The sequence below is a fragment of the Muscardinus avellanarius genome, assembly GCF_963383645.1.
Source record: "Muscardinus avellanarius genome assembly, chromosome: X".
NCBI classification, from domain to species: Eukaryota; Metazoa; Chordata; class Mammalia; order Rodentia; family Gliridae; genus Muscardinus; species Muscardinus avellanarius.
Window position 1 is genome coordinate 40,403,387 of NC_137792.1, and position 17,323 is coordinate 40,420,709.

At 49.7% G+C, this 17,323-nt stretch overlaps 1 protein-coding gene across 1 annotated transcript; it reads left to right on the forward strand.

Moving 5' to 3' along the window:
* Positions 1-1,225: 1,225 nt before the first annotated feature.
* UBA1 (ubiquitin like modifier activating enzyme 1) lies at positions 1,226-14,948 on the forward strand (the record flags this gene model as incomplete). Its single annotated transcript, XM_080719110.1, has 25 exons — positions 1,226-1,342; positions 1,467-1,525; positions 1,622-1,790; positions 1,882-2,016; positions 2,730-2,836; positions 3,072-3,162; positions 3,273-3,405; positions 3,906-4,003; positions 4,099-4,245; positions 4,330-4,506; positions 4,615-4,719; positions 4,804-4,884; positions 5,242-5,397; positions 6,141-6,306; positions 6,447-6,643; positions 9,463-9,527; positions 9,766-9,961; positions 10,816-10,890; positions 10,995-11,184; positions 12,674-12,762; positions 13,034-13,126; positions 13,252-13,443; positions 14,386-14,487; positions 14,587-14,687; positions 14,813-14,948. 25 exons carry the CDS (start codon positions 1,226-1,228, stop codon positions 14,946-14,948), a joined length of 3,177 nt encoding a protein of 1,058 aa, XP_080575236.1.
* Between the last annotated feature and the right edge of the window lie 2,375 nt (positions 14,949-17,323).

The following is a 17,323-nucleotide window of genomic DNA, read 5'->3' on the forward strand; positions in this document are numbered from 1 at the left end:
ATTTTTTTTGTGGTACTGAGAATTGAACCCAGAGATATTCCACCTGTGAGCTATACCCCCAGACCGATTTTCTTATTTGGAAACAGAGTCTCACTATGTTGATGAGAGTCTCGCAAGCATGTGCCACCACGCCTGGCTTCTACTTTATTTTTATTTTGAAGCAGGATCTGGCTAGGTGGTTGAGGGTCTCACCAAGTTGCTGAGGCTAACCTTGAACCTGTGATCCTCCTGTCACAGCCTCCCAAGTACTGGGGTTACAGGTGTGCCCACCATGCTCTGTTTCCTGTAGCCTAGTTTTTTTGACGTAGGCTGGGTTTCCTCTCCCAAATCTGAGGCGGGGCGGGTATTTTCCCAAGCCTCTCTGGGTACTGGATTCTCAGCAGGGTGTCCCCTGCCATGGTGTCACCCTGATGGGTGTCTAAGCCTCAGCTTCTCTGATGCACACCCCTACACCCTAGAATTAAGGGTGGCGGAGAGTGAGGAGAATGGTTTCTTGGCATGCCCACCTCTGCAAGGTCTGTGATCTGTGTTTTTGTACTTCTCAACGACCCTGTAGGGGAGGTGATATTTTACCGGTGAGGAAATGAATCCCTTAGGGGTTAAATGATAACTGTTGAGTGGCAGGATCAAAATTTAAAACCAAGTCTGTCCTGAATCAATGTGATACCTCTTCTTTATTTTGTAGTGCTGGGGAGATAGATGGAACTCAGGGGCATTCTACCTCTGGGCTATGACCCTGACCCTGTTGTTTTTTTTTTGTTTTTGTTTTTAATTTGGAAACAGGGTCTCACTAAGTTGATGAGAGCCTCACTAAGTTGCTGAGGCTGGCTTTGAACCTGGAATCCTCTCTTAGCATCCTGGTATTGGGATTACAAGCATGAGCCAGCATGCCCAGCTCCAGCCTCCTTTTTCTGACCTCCCCACCAGGACTGTCTTGTCTACTTACCCAATAGGATTAGAGTGTTTCCCTTATCTTGAGCTGGGGAGAAGCAGATGGTATAGTGGTCAGCAGCATAGATTTGCAAGCCAGATCCCCCCCCCCCCCCGGTTCAAATCTTAGCTCTGAGGGTGATGCGGCCCTGGGCAAGTCACCTCAACTTTCTGTGCCAATCTTTTGTGTAAAGTTGGGTTGCCAGTGCTTTAGTCTTCCTTCCCTTGTATTCATGTTAAAAAGCTGAACGTTCCCACAGTCCCTGGGCTCACCTCTGACCCTCTTTTTCTCCAGATGTCCAGCTCGCCGCTGTCCAAGAAACGTCGCGTGTCCGGGCCTGATCCAAAGCCGGGTTCTAACTGTTCCCCTGCACAGTCCGTGTTGTCCGAAGTGCCCTTGGTGCCAACCAACGTGAGCGTCCTCTCTTTGGAGACTGGCAGGCGTGGGGCTGGTTGGGAAAGGTGTTTGTATTGTCATAGCTTTCCATGCCCCACTCCTGTGCATCTCCTTGAGCCTGTTCTTGCCCCCGTTCTAGGGAATGGCGAAGAACGGCAGTGAAGCAGATATAGATGAGGGCCTTTACTCCCGGCAGCTGTGAGTGGGGCTGAAGCCTGGCTGGGGTGGGAAAAGGCACTGAGGATAGGGTTGAGGGGGCCAAGCCCTGACCTGGAGTGTCCGCTTTCCTGGCAGTTATGTGTTGGGCCATGAGGCAATGAAGAGGCTTCAGACATCCAGTGTCCTGGTCTCAGGCCTGCGAGGCCTGGGTGTAGAGATCGCTAAGAACATCATCCTTGGTGGAGTCAAGGCTGTTACCCTGCATGACCAGGGCACTGCCCAGTGGGCTGACCTCTCCTCCCAGGTACTTCTCCCCAGCCCCTTTCTTCCTGCTGAAGCGCCAGTGCGGCTGCCTGGGCAGCTGCTTTCACGTGTCCCTGTTCTCCCTCTTGCAGTTCTACCTGCGAGAGGAAGACATCGGTAAAAACCGGGCTGAAGTGTCCCAGCCCCGCCTTGCTGAGCTCAACAGCTACGTGCCTGTCACTGCCTACACTGGGCCCCTTGTTGAGGACTTCCTTAGCAGTTTTCAGGTACTTGAGGCACCACCCAGCCTTCTGCCCAATTCCCTCTGAGCTCCTCTCTGGTCTACTCAGTACTGTTATTAACAGGGCTGGGTGCTGTGGCATCCACTTATAATCTCTGTATTTGGGAGCCTGGGAACCTAGTCTCAAACCATGTTTCAAAATGAAAAAGGCTGTGGGGGTATAGCTCGGGTAGAATATACTTCTGGGTTTAAGCCCCGATGCCACCAAAGAGAAAAAAAAGCGTGAGCGGGAAAGAGGGGCTGTGGGAACTGAGGTTCTGCCCCAGGGGTCCCTGAAGGCAGGACACTAGATGCATCCTGATGCAACAGTAGGAGCCCAGCCTGTGTGCTCAGTGCTGGGGCGGAGAGCAGTGTCCTACAGGTTGGTGCAGAGTGGTCGTTGCCTTGAGAACCAGTTGTGGGAGTGAGCTCAAATTGTGGCTGGAGACAGTTTTACTTTGTCTGCGTCTCTCAGGGCGTGACAGCATTGTAGGCAGGCAGCAGTGGGTGTTTGTCAACCAGCACGTAAGTCCGCTGCTCTCCAGACTCTGTGCCCAGCTGCCTCTTTGGCTTTCCTCACATGGTCTAGAGATTCATTTTTCTGTTCACTGAATTCCATCCTGCCATAGCAGGTCTCTGTGAAAAGCCAGAAAGGCCTGAGTGTGTCTGCCTAAGGCCTCCCTGGGCCCTGGAGACGTCTGAGCCTCTGCTTCTCCGCAGGTGGTAGTCCTCACCAACTCCCCCCTGGAGGACCAACTGCGAGTGGGTGAGTTCTGTCATAGCCGTGGCATCAAGCTGGTGGTAGCAGACACACGAGGCCTGTTTGGGTGAGTGTTAACCCCTACCTCTATTGTACCCCCCTCCCCCAAGAGGAGGCTGTCCTCGCCTTCAGCCCTCCTTGAACCACCCAGGTTTGGGGCTTTGTGCTCTGTGCTCACCTTTTCCCTGATGGTGCCAGCACCATCTAATACCTGCGGTGGTGGGCCGAGTTCGCCCAGCACTTGCTCTCTGCATCTTAAAGGACACGTGGGTCCTGTTTGTGGCCCTGTCGCCTCTCTACAGGCAGCTCTTCTGTGACTTTGGAGAGGAAATGGTCCTCACAGATTCCAATGGGGAGCAGCCACTCAGTGCCATGATTTCTATGATCACCAAGGTGAGGAGACCAGCCTCAGGGGGCCAGGCAGGCAGCTGGGCAGCGCCAGTCCTTCTTGTCTGCTCCTGGTGCCCTGAGCCTGCTTCTGAGGCTCACTCCTCTTTGACCAGGACAACCCCGGTGTCGTTACCTGCCTGGACGAAGCCCGACATGGGTTTGAGAGTGGCGACTTTGTCTCCTTTTCAGAAGTACAGGGCATGATCGAGCTCAATGGGAATCAGCCCATAGAGATCAAAGTCCTGGGTGAGCTGGGGCTGTGGGGGAATCAGGGGGGCCGGCTAAGAGATTAGAGGGAGGAGACCAGCCCCTGGGGTTAGAGTGAGGGGAGGCATGTTTTAAGTGTTCGAGATGAGCCGGAGGCAGAATCCCCTGAGGTCCGTCCCACCCAGCTTGGAGAATGAGCCCCTGGTATCTCAGCTGAACAGGAAAAGCTCTAGTGTTGGGATAGGGCAGGACAGATCAGGTAATTCACTCACCTCAGCTGATGTGGGCAGGAACAGAGATGGTCTTCCAGTGTAGACTTGGGATCAGGGACATCAAAGTCTCATGAAGACTTTCTGGGGCTGGGGCTGGCTCTGGGGCAGAGGAAAGATGGTTTCTGACATCTAAATGAAGCGCCGGTGTGGAGAAGAAATGACTGTTGGTGTCTGAGCTGGATTAGGGGTGGTTTTTTTTCCTTCTCTTGGGGGCATTACAGACTTTAGGGAGAGTGGGTAGACCGACAGCCTCCCCATCTACCACAGGTCCTTACACCTTTAGCATCTGTGACACCTCCAACTTTTCTGACTACATCCGTGGAGGCATCGTCAGTCAGGTTAAAGTACCCAAGAAGATTAGCTTTGTGAGTATCTGTGGCGGTGGGGTGGGGCATTGTTCTAGACATTTGTAAGTTCTTTTGTTCTTCTGGTTCTGATGCCCTATCTCCCGATCCCACAGAAATCCTTGCCGGCTTCACTGGCAGAGCCTGACTTTGTGATGACGGACTTCGCCAAGTTTTCCCGCCCTGCCCAGCTGCACATTGCCTTCCAGGCCCTGCACCAGTTCTGTGCTCAACACAGCCGGCCCCCGCGGCCCCGAAATGAGGTAGATGGGCGGCCCACCACACCTCTGTCCTCTCTCCCTGACAGTGACCTGTCGGATCCTCATTCTGTTCTTTCTGCCCTCCAGGAGGATGCAACAGAACTGGTGGCCCTGGCACAGGCTGTGAATGCTCGAGCCCTGCCTGCTGTGCATCAGGACACTTTGGACGAAGACCTCATCCGGAATCTGGCCTATGTTGCTGCTGGGGATTTGGCACCCATAAATGCCTTCATTGGGGGTCTGGCTGCCCAGGAGGTCATGAAGGTTAGCATGGGAGGGAGTGGGCCAGGTACCTCACTGACTCTATCACTTGCCATTTCTGAGTCAGGCCCCAGTTAACATTGACCCGTCTCCCCTCTTTTCCCTTGCCAGGCATGCTCTGGGAAATTTATGCCCATTATGCAGTGGCTGTACTTTGATGCCCTTGAGTGTCTCCCAGAGGACAAAGAAGCCCTCACAGAGGACAAGTGCCTCCCGGTACAAAGTGGAGCCTTTGGGGAAGGCATTGTTGGGGGCATTTCTGGGGAGGCCCTGTCTGATCCTCTTTTTCACATTCATTAGCGTCAGAACCGCTATGATGGGCAGGTGGCTGTATTTGGCTCAGACCTGCAAGAGAAGCTAAGCAAGCAAAAGTACTTCCTGGTGAGTGATCCTGTTGGAAACCTACTGTGTTCACCTCCTTCGCCTCTGGCCGCTTCTTCTGGGCCTTCTGCATCCTGGGAGAAGGGTCTCTTTGTTCATGTACCTGTATCCTGTCCCCTTTAACATTTTTGTTGTCTTGAGGAAAAAACTAGGCATCGCCCTGTTTTTTGTTTGTTTGTTTGTTTTCCCTCTGATGCCTCTTCAGATGAGTGTGGGTTGTTTCTCAAAGCCCTGGTACCTGCAGATGTAGTGCTGGACTCTTCCTCTCTCCTGCTGGCTCCAGGTGTGAGGAGCCATGGGGGTTTTGCAGCAACCTGTGTTACTCTGACTGACCTCTTTGTTACGGCTATTTCTTAGGTGGGTGCTGGGGCCATCGGCTGTGAGCTGCTCAAGAACTTTGCCATGATTGGGCTGGGCTGCGGGGAGGGCGGAGAAATCATCGTCACTGACATGGACACCATTGAGAAATCAAACCTGAACCGACAGTTTCTGTTCAGGCCCTGGGATGTCACGGTGAGTTGGGTGGGGGTAGATGATGAGACCTTATCATCTGTGTTCTCTTTCTGTTTGTTTTGTAGCACTGGGGATTAAACCCAGGGCTTCCTGCATGCTAGGCAAGTGCTCTACCACTGAGCTACATCCCCAGCCCTTGTTCTCGTTCTTTCTGGTGGTGGTCTCCTGTCCTTTCTTGGTCTTTCTTTCCCTCAGTTTGTCTGTTACTCACTCAACAAACATTTATTGAGTATCCCTGCATTGAGTCTATCATTTTTTTTTTCCTTTGATCTCTAATCAGTTCTGCTTGGAACAGTGTTGGTTCCCAAAACCACCCCCAAGCTTAGTGATTCACTAAGAGCGCGTAGTTGTACTCATGGCTATGATTTATTACAGAGGGAAGCACAGTCAGGAATGGGAAAAGGCTGTGGTGTCAGCTGCCAGGTTTTCGGAGTCCTTTCCCAGTAGACTTGTGCAGGACATGCTTAATTTCCCCAGTCACAAATTAAAACAATACACTTGAAATGTTTGCCAGCCAGGGGAGCTTGTTAGAGAGTTATACCCAGGCCTTTTACTGAAGGCTGTGTGGGCTGTGTCGCAGACTTAACCTTTCCAGGGACCTTTTGAGCTCAGGACCTGGTTCCTTTCTACCATTAAAATAAATCCCCAGGAGGAGGGTTCTCTGTAGATGTTTACTGAGTGCATAAATAACTGAGCTCTGCTCCCCTTCCTCACCCTGGACCTGCACCTCCTCACCTCCCTAGAAATTAAAGTCTGACACGGCCACTGCAGCTGTGCGCCAGATGAATCCACACATTCGCGTGACAAGCCACCAGAACCGGGTGGGTCCCGACACAGAACGCATCTATGATGACGATTTCTTCCAAAACCTGGATGGTGTGGCCAATGCTCTGGACAATGTGGATGCCCGTAAGTCTGGAGGCGAGAGAGGAGGTCAAGGGCAAAGTCATGCATGTTTGGGTTGTGTGTATGAGAGCTGCTGGTCTGCCTGTCCTTTGCCGATGTTCCTGTCCCTGCTCTCAGGTCCTCCCCTTCTCCACTCCCCACAGGCATGTACATGGACCGCCGCTGCGTGTACTACCGGAAGCCGCTGCTGGAGTCGGGCACGCTAGGCACCAAGGGCAACGTGCAGGTGGTGATCCCTTTCCTGACAGAGTCATACAGTTCCAGCCAGGATCCACCAGAGAAGTCCATTCCCATTTGTACCCTGAAAAACTTCCCCAATGCCATCGAGCACACCCTGCAGGTGAGCAGCTGGTGGGGAGAGACAGGGGCGGGCACCTGGTCACCTCAACTTCTCAGCCATCAGGCACTTCTTGGCCTTCCAGTGTTCTAAGCCTAAGCATAAGAAATGATTTTCCTCCAACCTCTCCCTGTCTCCTTCCCACCTGGCAGCCTAGGTTTCTAGGATGACTCATTCTTTTTTTCCACTTCTATTTTTAAATTTTTCCAACACATAGGCAAGTATAAAGAATACTATGGTGAATACTCATACCACTTCTCACCTCAGTTTAACAATTGCTAATGTTTAAACCACATTTACTTCTTAGATTGATAGTTTTTCTTCTTTGTGCTAGAATGTGTCATGGATATAGCAATACTTTACTTTCTACTGTTTGAGTCAGCCTCTGCAAAGAAAGAGTATATTTCTGTGTGATAGGGTTTTTCAGTCTCACTACTATTGGTATTTAGGACTGGGTATTTCTTTGTCCTGGGGCGTACTGGTCTGTTCACTATAGGATGTTTCCTGGCATCTCTGGCTTCTACCCACTGTATGTCAATAACACCCCCTCACCACTTTAACACCTAAAAATGTCTCCAGACTTTCCCAGATGTCCTCAGGGGTGGGTGTGTGCAAAATCACTCCCAGAGAGAGCGAGAACTACAGTTGTCTAAATGAAACACCATTTTCATGCTGAACAAATTTATGTCATTTTTGAATTATCCTTTCTGCTATTATTTGTTTCTAATGCTCAATCCCTATTCAGGTTTCCCCAGCTGTTACTTGAAATGAGCTTAATAGCTGGTTGGTTTGTCAGGATGATTGGGTATGATGCACACGTGCAGAACAGTTTACATAGCTTTTATGCCAGGCTATGAAATGGAACCTAAGGATAGCCAGTGAGCTATCAGAGTAGTTCTCAGTGCATTGTTGGAGGCCAAACCATTCAGAATGGTTAGGAGTATGGGGGTGGGGAAAAGACCACTTCCACCTGTCACTTTCCCTTCTGGCCCTGTTCATCCAAAGTGGATGTGTCTATATTTGTGTACCCAGCACAGTCTCACTAGACCATGTGTGACCTTAAGCTCAACCACTTGGTGCTTTATATTTTTCTCCTAAAATGGGGATTGCTGTAAAGGCCTTAATAGTTTCTATGTAATTGGCACTGTTTTAAGTAACCTTTGAATATCTGTGTACAGGAGCCAGGCATGGTGGTGCATATGTGTCTGTAATCCCAGTACTTGGGAGCCTGGGACAGGAGGATCCACGGGTTCAAAGCATGTAGTAACTTAGGGATACCCTGTTTCAAAATAAAAAATAAAACTGAGGGAAGCAGAGTTAGAATTGTATCTGATTTTCTAAAATATCTTTCTTTTTTTTTCCAGTGTGGGGGATTGAACCCAGGAGCGTTCCACCTCTGAGCAACGCCCTGAGCCCTATTTTTTTTTTTTTAATTCTTTATTTGGAAACAGGGTCTCACTAAGTTGCAGAGGGCCTTCACTAAGTAGCTGAGGTTGGCTGCAAACCTGCAATCCTCCTGTCTCAGCGTCCCAAGTACTGGGATTACAAGTGTCCTCCACCACACCTGGCTAAAATACCTACATTCTGTAAACCACCTCACTAATGACTGTGTTTACTGTCCTGGGAATACTCAATGAATGGAGTTTCTGTCTTGTTTTCTACTGAGTCCCCAGAGCCTGGATCAGGGATCATTTTTAGTTTTAGTTTGAGGTTGTTTTTTTAATTTGTCAGTAAAATATACATAACTTACATATATATGTGGTTTTATTTTTGGTACTGGGGATGGAACTCAGGGGCCTTCTACTCCAGAGCCACAACCCAGCCTTATTTTATTTTTTATTATGAAACGGGGCCTCAATAAGTTGTCAATATTGCTAAATTGCTGAGACTGGCCTTGAACCCATGCCTCAGCCTCCCAAGTACTAGAATTACAGTTGTATACTACCATTCCCAGTTATTTGAGTGCATGTACTTTAAAAAAAAAATCAAAGCATAGCATATTTCAGAGTAAGATACACAGATGTTTTATCTTTTTGGTACTGGGGATTGAACCCAGAGATGTTCTGCCTCCAGGCTATACTCCCAGCACTTTTTACTTATTTTGAAATGAGGTCTCACTAAGTTGCTGAGGCTGGCCTGAGCCTACAGTCTTCCTTAGTATTGGAATTACAGGTGTGAACCACCATGCCTGGCAAAATAAATATATCTTAATTTTTTGTGTGTGTGTGGTACTCCGGGTAGAACCCAGGGGCTTTTCTACCTCGGCGCTATACTCCCAGACCTATTTTATACTTTATTTGGAAACCGGGTTTCACTAAGTTGCTGAGAGCCTCACTAAGTAGCTGAGGCTGTTTGCGAACCGCGATCCTCCTGTCTCAGCCTCCCTTAATTATTTTTTCACAAATGTATTGGTCTAACTTCTGCCCAGATCAAGTTCATTGCATTTATTTATTTAGTTATTTTGGTACTGGGGATTGAACCCAGGGGCATTCTACCTCCAAGATACACCTCTACGTAGTTTTACTAGAAACAGGGTCTTGCTATGTTGCTGAAACCCTTTACTAAGTTGGTGAGGCTCAGTCCGAACCTGCAATCCTCCTGTTTCAGCTTCCCAAATACTAGGATTACAGGCATGTGCCACCACACTCAGCTTCATTAGTTTTAAATTGTGGCACCAGGGGTGGGGGAGTGGGGAATGTTGGGGGCTTCTGCTTTCACAGAGTGGCTGTGTGCTTCCTGCTACATTCACTGATGGGCTTTCTCATGCTGTGGAATCATTTTGTATACCGTTGCCCCATGTAATCCTGTTATTCTGTCTGCAGTGGGCTCGGGATGAGTTTGAAGGCCTCTTCAAGCAGCCTGCAGAAAACGTCAACCAGTACCTCACGTAAGTGCCTCGTTTGCCCCTCACCCTCTCTGCTGCCTGCAGTTAAGGCATCCCGTCTGTACTCTGCCACTGTCACCCTCAGCACCAGGCATGCTTTTCAAAGAAATGAGTGAATGCTTGGGTCTCATACTGCAGGGGGTCAGGAATAGATTGCCATGAAGAAGGTGGGGTTGCCTTGGAGCCTACTCCTGGGGCTGCTGTGTAATCCTGCCCCTCGGCTCCCTCCGCTCCCTGATAGAGACCCCAAGTTTGTGGAGCGGACATTGCGGCTGGCGGGCACCCAGCCATTGGAGGTGCTGGAGGCCGTGCAGCGCAGCCTGGTGCTGCAGCGACCACAGACCTGGGCTGACTGCGTGACCTGGGCCTGCCACCACTGGCACACCCAGTACTCTAACAACATCCGGCAGCTGCTGCACAACTTCCCTCCCGACCAGGTAATGCCCACTTGCGGGGTCCATTTGGCCACGTGTGTTTCCCTGCAGTGGGAGCCTGCCATGGGCTCTCATTTCCCTTACCTGCAGTGCAGGCTAGGTCATACCAGACGCCTCAAAACTGTAGGGACCATGGAGGAGAGATTCTGGAGTTAAGGAGCACAGGAGTCCATGTGGGCTCAAATCCTACCTCTCTTTGAATTTATTTGGGCAAGTCACTTTACTTTTCTGCACCTCTCTTTACTTGGCTGTGAAGTAGGAACAGTGGTAATTAATATACTACTTCATGGGATACTTTGCGAGAATTAAATATGGTGCTTATTAAGCACAGTGCCAGGTAATCCATTAGAATTTGTTAAATTGCTCTCTACCTTGCACACAAAGCAAGCACCCAGAAATTGGTTGTAGTTTTTCTAAGTCCCTGGTTTGCCCGGCTTTGTAGCTTCCATCCATAGGACCTTACAGTGTGGGTTTTTTGATTGACTCCGGTCCCCTCAAGTATCCAGCCAGGAATAGTGAGTCTGGCACATTGAGACCAAGGCAACAAGTCAGGATTGTTAGCAGCACCTCTGCATGTCCTGCTTCTCAAATCAGTCTCTTGGGTATGGTGGTACATGCTTGCAATCCCAGTACTTGGGAGGCTGAGATAGATATTTCAGGTTTGCAAAGTGAGGCCGTCTGCAACTTAGCAAGACCTTATTTCAAAATAGACAACAAATTAAAATAGGACTGGGAGTGTACTCAGAGGTAGAATGGCCCTGGCTTCAATCCCCAGTACCACACACACACAAAATAAATCTCTCTCTCTTCCCCATCCCTCTCTATCTTCTCTGTTTCTCCTTCCCTCCCTTCCTTAGCTCACAAGCTCGGGAGCACCATTCTGGTCTGGGCCCAAGCGCTGTCCACATCCACTCACTTTTGATGTCAGCAACGTAAGTCTTCTTGGGGTCAGGTGGAGGGTGTGTGGGTGGGAAGAGGTGGTGGCTTCCTGCCTGAGGGCTGCCATGCTTACCCTGCCCTGCCCTGCCTTCCTCAGCCCCTGCATCTCGACTATGTGATGGCCGCTGCCAACTTGTTTGCCCAGACCTATGGGCTACCAGGCTCTCAGGACCGAGGTGCAGTGACCACACTCCTGCAGTCTGTGCAGGTCCCCGAGTTCACACCCAAGTCTGGTGTCAAGATTCATGTTTCTGACCAGGAGCTGCAGAGCGCCAATTCTGCTGTTGGTAAGAAATTTTGGCCAGTTGGCCAAGAATCCCCACCCCAACTTTTCTATAGCATAATCTGTACAGTCCTCTGTCCCTGGCTCTGTGTGATAAAGAGGGTTGGTTGGGATAAATTAACTCTTTCTCTCTTCTTTCTCCTTTCCACTCCTTGGCCCCCAGCAAAATTTATTTATTTTTGTGGTGCTGGGGGTGGAACCCAGGGGCTTTTCTATCCCCGGGCTATACTCCCAGACCTATTTTAAATTTTATTAGGAAACAGGGTCTCACTAAGTTGGTGAGAGCCTCACTGAGTAGTTGAGGCTGGCTTTGAACCTGTGCCATCTTACTGTCTCAGCCTCCCAAGCGCTGGGATTACAAGTATGCGCCACCATGCTCAGTTTCTACCTGCTTTTAGATTTCCCCATCTACACAACTCTGTCCCTTCCCTACCCATTTCTGTGTATCCATCTTCACCCAGTTTTGCCCTCCGCACTTGGGCTGAAGTTTGACACTTAGTTCATGTATTTACCCACGTCCTCCCTTCTGTATATCTGTAGTGCATCTCACTCTCTGCATTGACCTTCCATCTATCTTCTCCCATGTCCCCTTCCCTGTCCCCGTTTTCCTTTTGAAATATCTTTCCCTAGCTGTATGTGGTGCCACACGCTTGTTATCCTAGTACTTGAGAGCCAGGGGATTTTAAATTCAGAGGTAGAATGCCCCAGAGTTCCATCCCTAGCACCACCCCAGAGAGAGAGAGAGGTGGGGGGGGGGATCTCCTTCACTTCTCTGTATATTCTTCCTGTCTCCCCTTCACCTCCATTTTTCTTCCTAGCTCTCTGACCATCCATATATACTCCCTTTTTATATCTATCTTTCTTTTTATAACTTTCCTATTCTCCCCCCTTCCCTTCGTGTGTGTGTGTGTGTGTGTGTGTGTGTGTGTGTGTGTGTGTGTGTGTTTCTGGTGCTAGGGAACCTAGGGCCTTGCACCATGCTAAGTACACTCTGCCACTGAGCTACATCCCAGCCTTATTTTATTTTGAGACATGGTCTTACTATGTTGCTAAGGCTGAGCTTGAACTGAACTTATGCTTCTGCCTCTGAGTAGTTGGGATTACAGGCGTGAGCACTGTGTCCAGCTTGTATATCTTTTTCATCCTCTCTTGTGCCCCCATGTTCTCTGTCTTCCCATCTCCCTCTATAGAATTCTTCCAGGATCTAGACCTTTGATTCTATCATCTCCTCTTTCTCCTAAGGTCTTCATTTCTGCTTCTTAGAGAAACCTCTCTTGTTAGCCTTTACACCTGTCTTCTTCAGGTTTACACTCTGTTCTTCTATTCTTTCTACCTCTCTGCTTTGCCCCTCCACTCCCCCGGGATGTGTCTCCTTTCCAAATTCTGTATCTTGTATCTATCTTCATACTTTTTTCCCCTACCCTGGGCTCCCATTTCCACCACAAACCCTAGCCTGGATCTAAAGTACTGACAGTGTCCTTCTCTTTGTGCAGATGACAGCCGTTTGGAGGAGCTCAAGGCTACACTACCCAGCCCAGACAAACTGCCTGGATTTAAGATGTACCCCATCGATTTTGAGAAGGTGCTGAGAAGGTTCCCTGGCTAGGGCAGAGGGATGAGCTGAATGAACACTTACAGGCTGGAGAGAATGGGTGTCTAAGGGTCTAGAGCCAGCCCCAAGCCTTTGTAGGGATCAGATTTTGAGTTTGCCACATAACTCTGAATCAGTAGGTGTTCAGTGCCATCCTTCTGTAATCTGAGGGAGTCCAGCAGGTAATTGTGGTAGAAGATACTTGTCCCTAGAGGCCAGGAGATTTCTTTTTCATCTGATAGACTCTTCCCACTCATAACAGGATGATGACAGCAACTTCCATATGGATTTTATCGTTGCTGCATCCAACCTCCGTGCAGAAAACTATGACATTCCCCCTGCAGACCGGCACAAGGTAAGGGCATCGAGGCCTGATGTTCTCCCTCTGCCCTGGCTTGAGTTCTCTACATTCACCTCCTTATGTAGCCTCTGAGCCCCTTGCTACTTGATTACTACCTTCCTTGGTCCCTTATCCCACAGAGCAAGCTGATTGCAGGGAAGATCATCCCAGCCATTGCCACAACCACGGCTGCTGTGGTTGGCCTCGTGTGTCTGGAGCTATACAAGGTAGTACAGGGGCACCGACAGCTTGACTCTTACAAGAATGGTTTCCTCAACTTGGCTCTGCCCTTCTTTGGCTTTTCGGAACCCCTTGCTGCACCTCGTCACCAGGTATGGGCCTGCATTGGGAATAGGGTTTGTGTGTGGGTGGGAGAGGGTGTTGTCTGTAGAGCTGGCTCTAGTTTGCATCATGCCCTATCACTGGCTGAGGGCATATGTTAAGTATGCCTACGCCTTTTATGCAGTTCTCATTCACGTATCACACTGTTCAAGTACCTGCTGTGTGATGTGTACACTGGTCTGTTTCTCTGCCTATGGATACCCTGAGAGAAAAACCAGGGGGCATTCAACCTCCGAGCTAAACCCCCTGCCCAATTTTTTATTCTTTATTTTGAAACAGGGTCCCACTAAGTTGCGGAGGGCCTCACTAAGTAGCTGAGGCTATCTGAGAACCGTGATTCTCCTGTCTTAGCCTCCCAAGTGCTGGGATTATAAGCGTGCGCCACCACACCTGGCTTATTTATTTTATTTCATTTATTTATTTATTTTTTGGTGGCACTGGGGTTCCTGGAAGCCTTTCTACTTCTGTGTTACACTCCCAGACCTATTTTATATTTTTTTAAATTTGGAAACAGGGTCTCTTAAGTGCTGGCTTTGAACCCGCGCGATCCTCCTGTCTCTGCCTCCCAAGCGCGGGGATTACAAGCGTGTGCCACCACGCCCTGCACTGGCTTATTTATTTTAAAACAGAGTCTCATTAAGTTGCTTAGGCTGGCCGGAAACCTGTGATCCTCCTATCTCAGCTCCCCAAGTACTGAGATTACATGCCACTATCCCCTGCTGGGTTCCAGTATCTTGTTAAGTCAACCATAAAGGAAATCATAAGGGTTTCTGAGCTTACTTGGAATGCCACAGGGTCCAGGAGAGGGTTTTGAGCTAAAAGAGGGTTGTGATCTAACTTGCCTGTCTGCATGAGACATGGCTGTGGATGGAGACAGGCAGGTTGAGCCCTCATGAGTGATCCCATCTTACTCTTCCCCTCTTGTCTTGCAGTACTATGATGAAGAATGGACACTGTGGGACCGCTTTGAGGTACAGGGTCTGCAGCCTAATGGCGAGGAGATGACCCTCAAACAATTCCTCGACTACTTTAAGGTAGGCCCTCACTCACTTTCTGATCCCACCTAGGGGATGGGTGTGCCAGTAACTTGCTGGCCTGTCCATCCCTGTGACACTGCTGCCCCGTCCCTCCAGACAGAGCACAAATTAGAGATCACCATGCTGTCCCAGGGTGTGTCCATGCTCTATTCCTTCTTCATGCCAGCTGCCAAGCTCAAGGAACGGTTGGATCAGCCGTGAGTAGGGAGAGGGCCTGTTTCAGTTGGGGGGTCCTGCTCCTCCCTTTTCATTGGTCTACCCTCACCTCCCTCCCTGCCTCCTCCTCTCTGCCTTCCTGACCCTCGCCCCGCCCCACCCCCAGGATGACAGAGATTGTAAGCCGTGTGTCGAAGCGAAAGCTGGGCCGCCATGTGCGGGCGCTGGTGCTTGAGCTGTGCTGCAACGACGAGAGCGGCGAGGACGTCGAGGTCCCCTACGTACGCTATACCATCCGCTGACCCTGTGTATCCCTAGGCTGTCCCAGTCCCCAGACCTTTCCAGGCCCGGGTTCCCAGTCGGCAGTGGCCAGCTAGCCAAGCCTAGTGTTCCCTCATCACTCCCTACCTGAATCCCTTTGCCGCTGCTTTCTACCTTGTTTGGAACCTGAATCCTAATAAAAAGATATTAACCCAGAAGTGGCCTACCCTGCTGGTTCCAGGGAAGGAAGGGGCTTCCTGGAGCTTTCTTGTTCTGATGGTAATCCGAAGGGCTTGGCCCCACTCCAGCTGCCAATTTCATAGGTACAGAAAATAGGGGAGTTGCCACCTGTTCTGCCCTCTGTGCTTACAAAGTCACAGAGGCACCAGTGAGGCCATAGAGAACAGGTACTTGGGTCTGTGTGGACTCGTTGATTTGAGCTGGATTCAAATCCTGCCTTCTCCCCTTTCCACCTGGATTAAAGCACTCAGACCCTGGACAGGCCTTCACAGTCACGGTTCCTGGTGGCAGCAGCAATGGCGGTGATGCCTTTAGTTCAGTTTCTCTGCTACAGGGGCCCTGAACAGCTTTGTGGCCTGAGGAATACCAGTGTCCTGAGACATTCACTGCTGGGTTTTATGGAAATACTTGGCTGAGAACATTGAGAGAAAAGCTCTTTGACCTCACCCTGCCCTCCTAGGCCCCAGGTCTGTTCACCACCCCTTCGGGATGCTCAGGCCTCCTACTTTTTGGGGGGAGGGTGGAAGAGGAGTAATCATTGTTAGTTTGTGAAGGCAGCAAGAGGCTCACCACCAACCCCACAGAGATTATAGCGGCCGAGCTCCATCCTTGGCCTTGGCTGAGCACTGCAGATAGTTGAAGCCCCCAGTCTGGCTGGCCACTTTGGTACCTTCCCCCATTGGTACTGGCTCCTGGTACCCAAAGATAATGTATATATCTGTGCCTTACTTAGCCAGAAACCATTTTCTCTGTCCTACTTAAAAAACGAGACTCTTCTACTCAAACTTCCACCTGTCCCTGACCCTGGCCTGCTTGTCTGTTAAGCCTGGCTCCACATCTGCTTCCTTGGCCAGTTTCTGGTGCACTTGCCCACATTCTCATGACCCATTTATTTTCTTAGCTTGCTTTGCTTGGGTTACTTCATCTTTCCATAGTTCCATTTTGGTCCTCACAAGGACATAGGGGCTGACACAAGTGCTTTACCTCTGGTATCTATTTGCGTGGTGGTGGTGGTAGCTGTCTAGGTCAGGTGCAGATGTTTTCCCATGATACGCACTTTTCCGTTAATGCTCTCCGCTGTACCCCAGGCATTCCACACGTCTGCCCACTGTCTCCCCATTACAGTAGCCCAGGCTTGCACTAACATTTAATTCCTCTCCCTCATTTCTCTACCATTGCAGCTCTTGGCTCTCCAGGCAATTCTGTCAGGCAGCTCATGGATTCCTTTGATACTTTATACCTGACATGCTGCCCTTCTCCATCAAAACCAGCTTCTGACTCACCCACTGATCTAGCCTACTCTTATTCCCTCCTCCACCTGCTGCTTTGCTTCTCTTTACTGTTCTCACACTAGCCAGGTAGACCAGAGCTCCGCAAGCCTTGGTTGGGTTGCTGTACTGAGCCTCCTGCAGGGACAAAGGACAGAGTAGAACTTGTCTCTTCCTGGAACTGTCTACCATTCAACTGTTTTCCACAAACATTTAAGTTCTGACTGTGTGCCAGGCACTGTTGTACACATTTGAGACACTGCAATGGATTTTAAAAACTCTTAATTTCCTGGGTTTATGTTCTGTTGGATAAAATCTCAGGTTAGAGCCAGGCATGATGGCACATACCTGTAATTGCAGTACTTGGAAGTTTGAGACAGGAGGATCACACGCTCAAGGCTAGCCTCAGCAAATTAGTGGGACCCTATTTGAACAGCCAGGTGTGGTGGTGCATGCCTGTAATCCCAGTACTTGGGATGCTGAGACTGGAGGATCACAGGTTCCAGGCCACCCTCCGCAGTTTAGCGAAACCCTGTTTCAAGTTTTTAAAAAGAAGCCAGGCGTGGTAGTGCATGCTTGTAATCCCAGATTTGAGAGGCTAAGACAGAATCCTGGATCGTGGACAAACTCAGCTACTTAGTGAGGCTCTTTGAAACTCAAAGAATGAAAAATAGGACTGGGGGTGTCGCTCTGAGGTAGAATGCCCCTGGGTTCCATCCCCAGTACCCCCTCCTCACACACACAGGCTGAGGGTGTAGCTTGGGGATACCACACTTCAGAGTTAAATCTCCAGTATCAGAAAAAAAAAATAGGCTGGGGTGTAGCTCAGAGCTAGATCATCCTGGATTCAATTCCCCGTATATCGATATAAAAACACCTCCAGGTTAAATAATAATAAAAGTAAATGT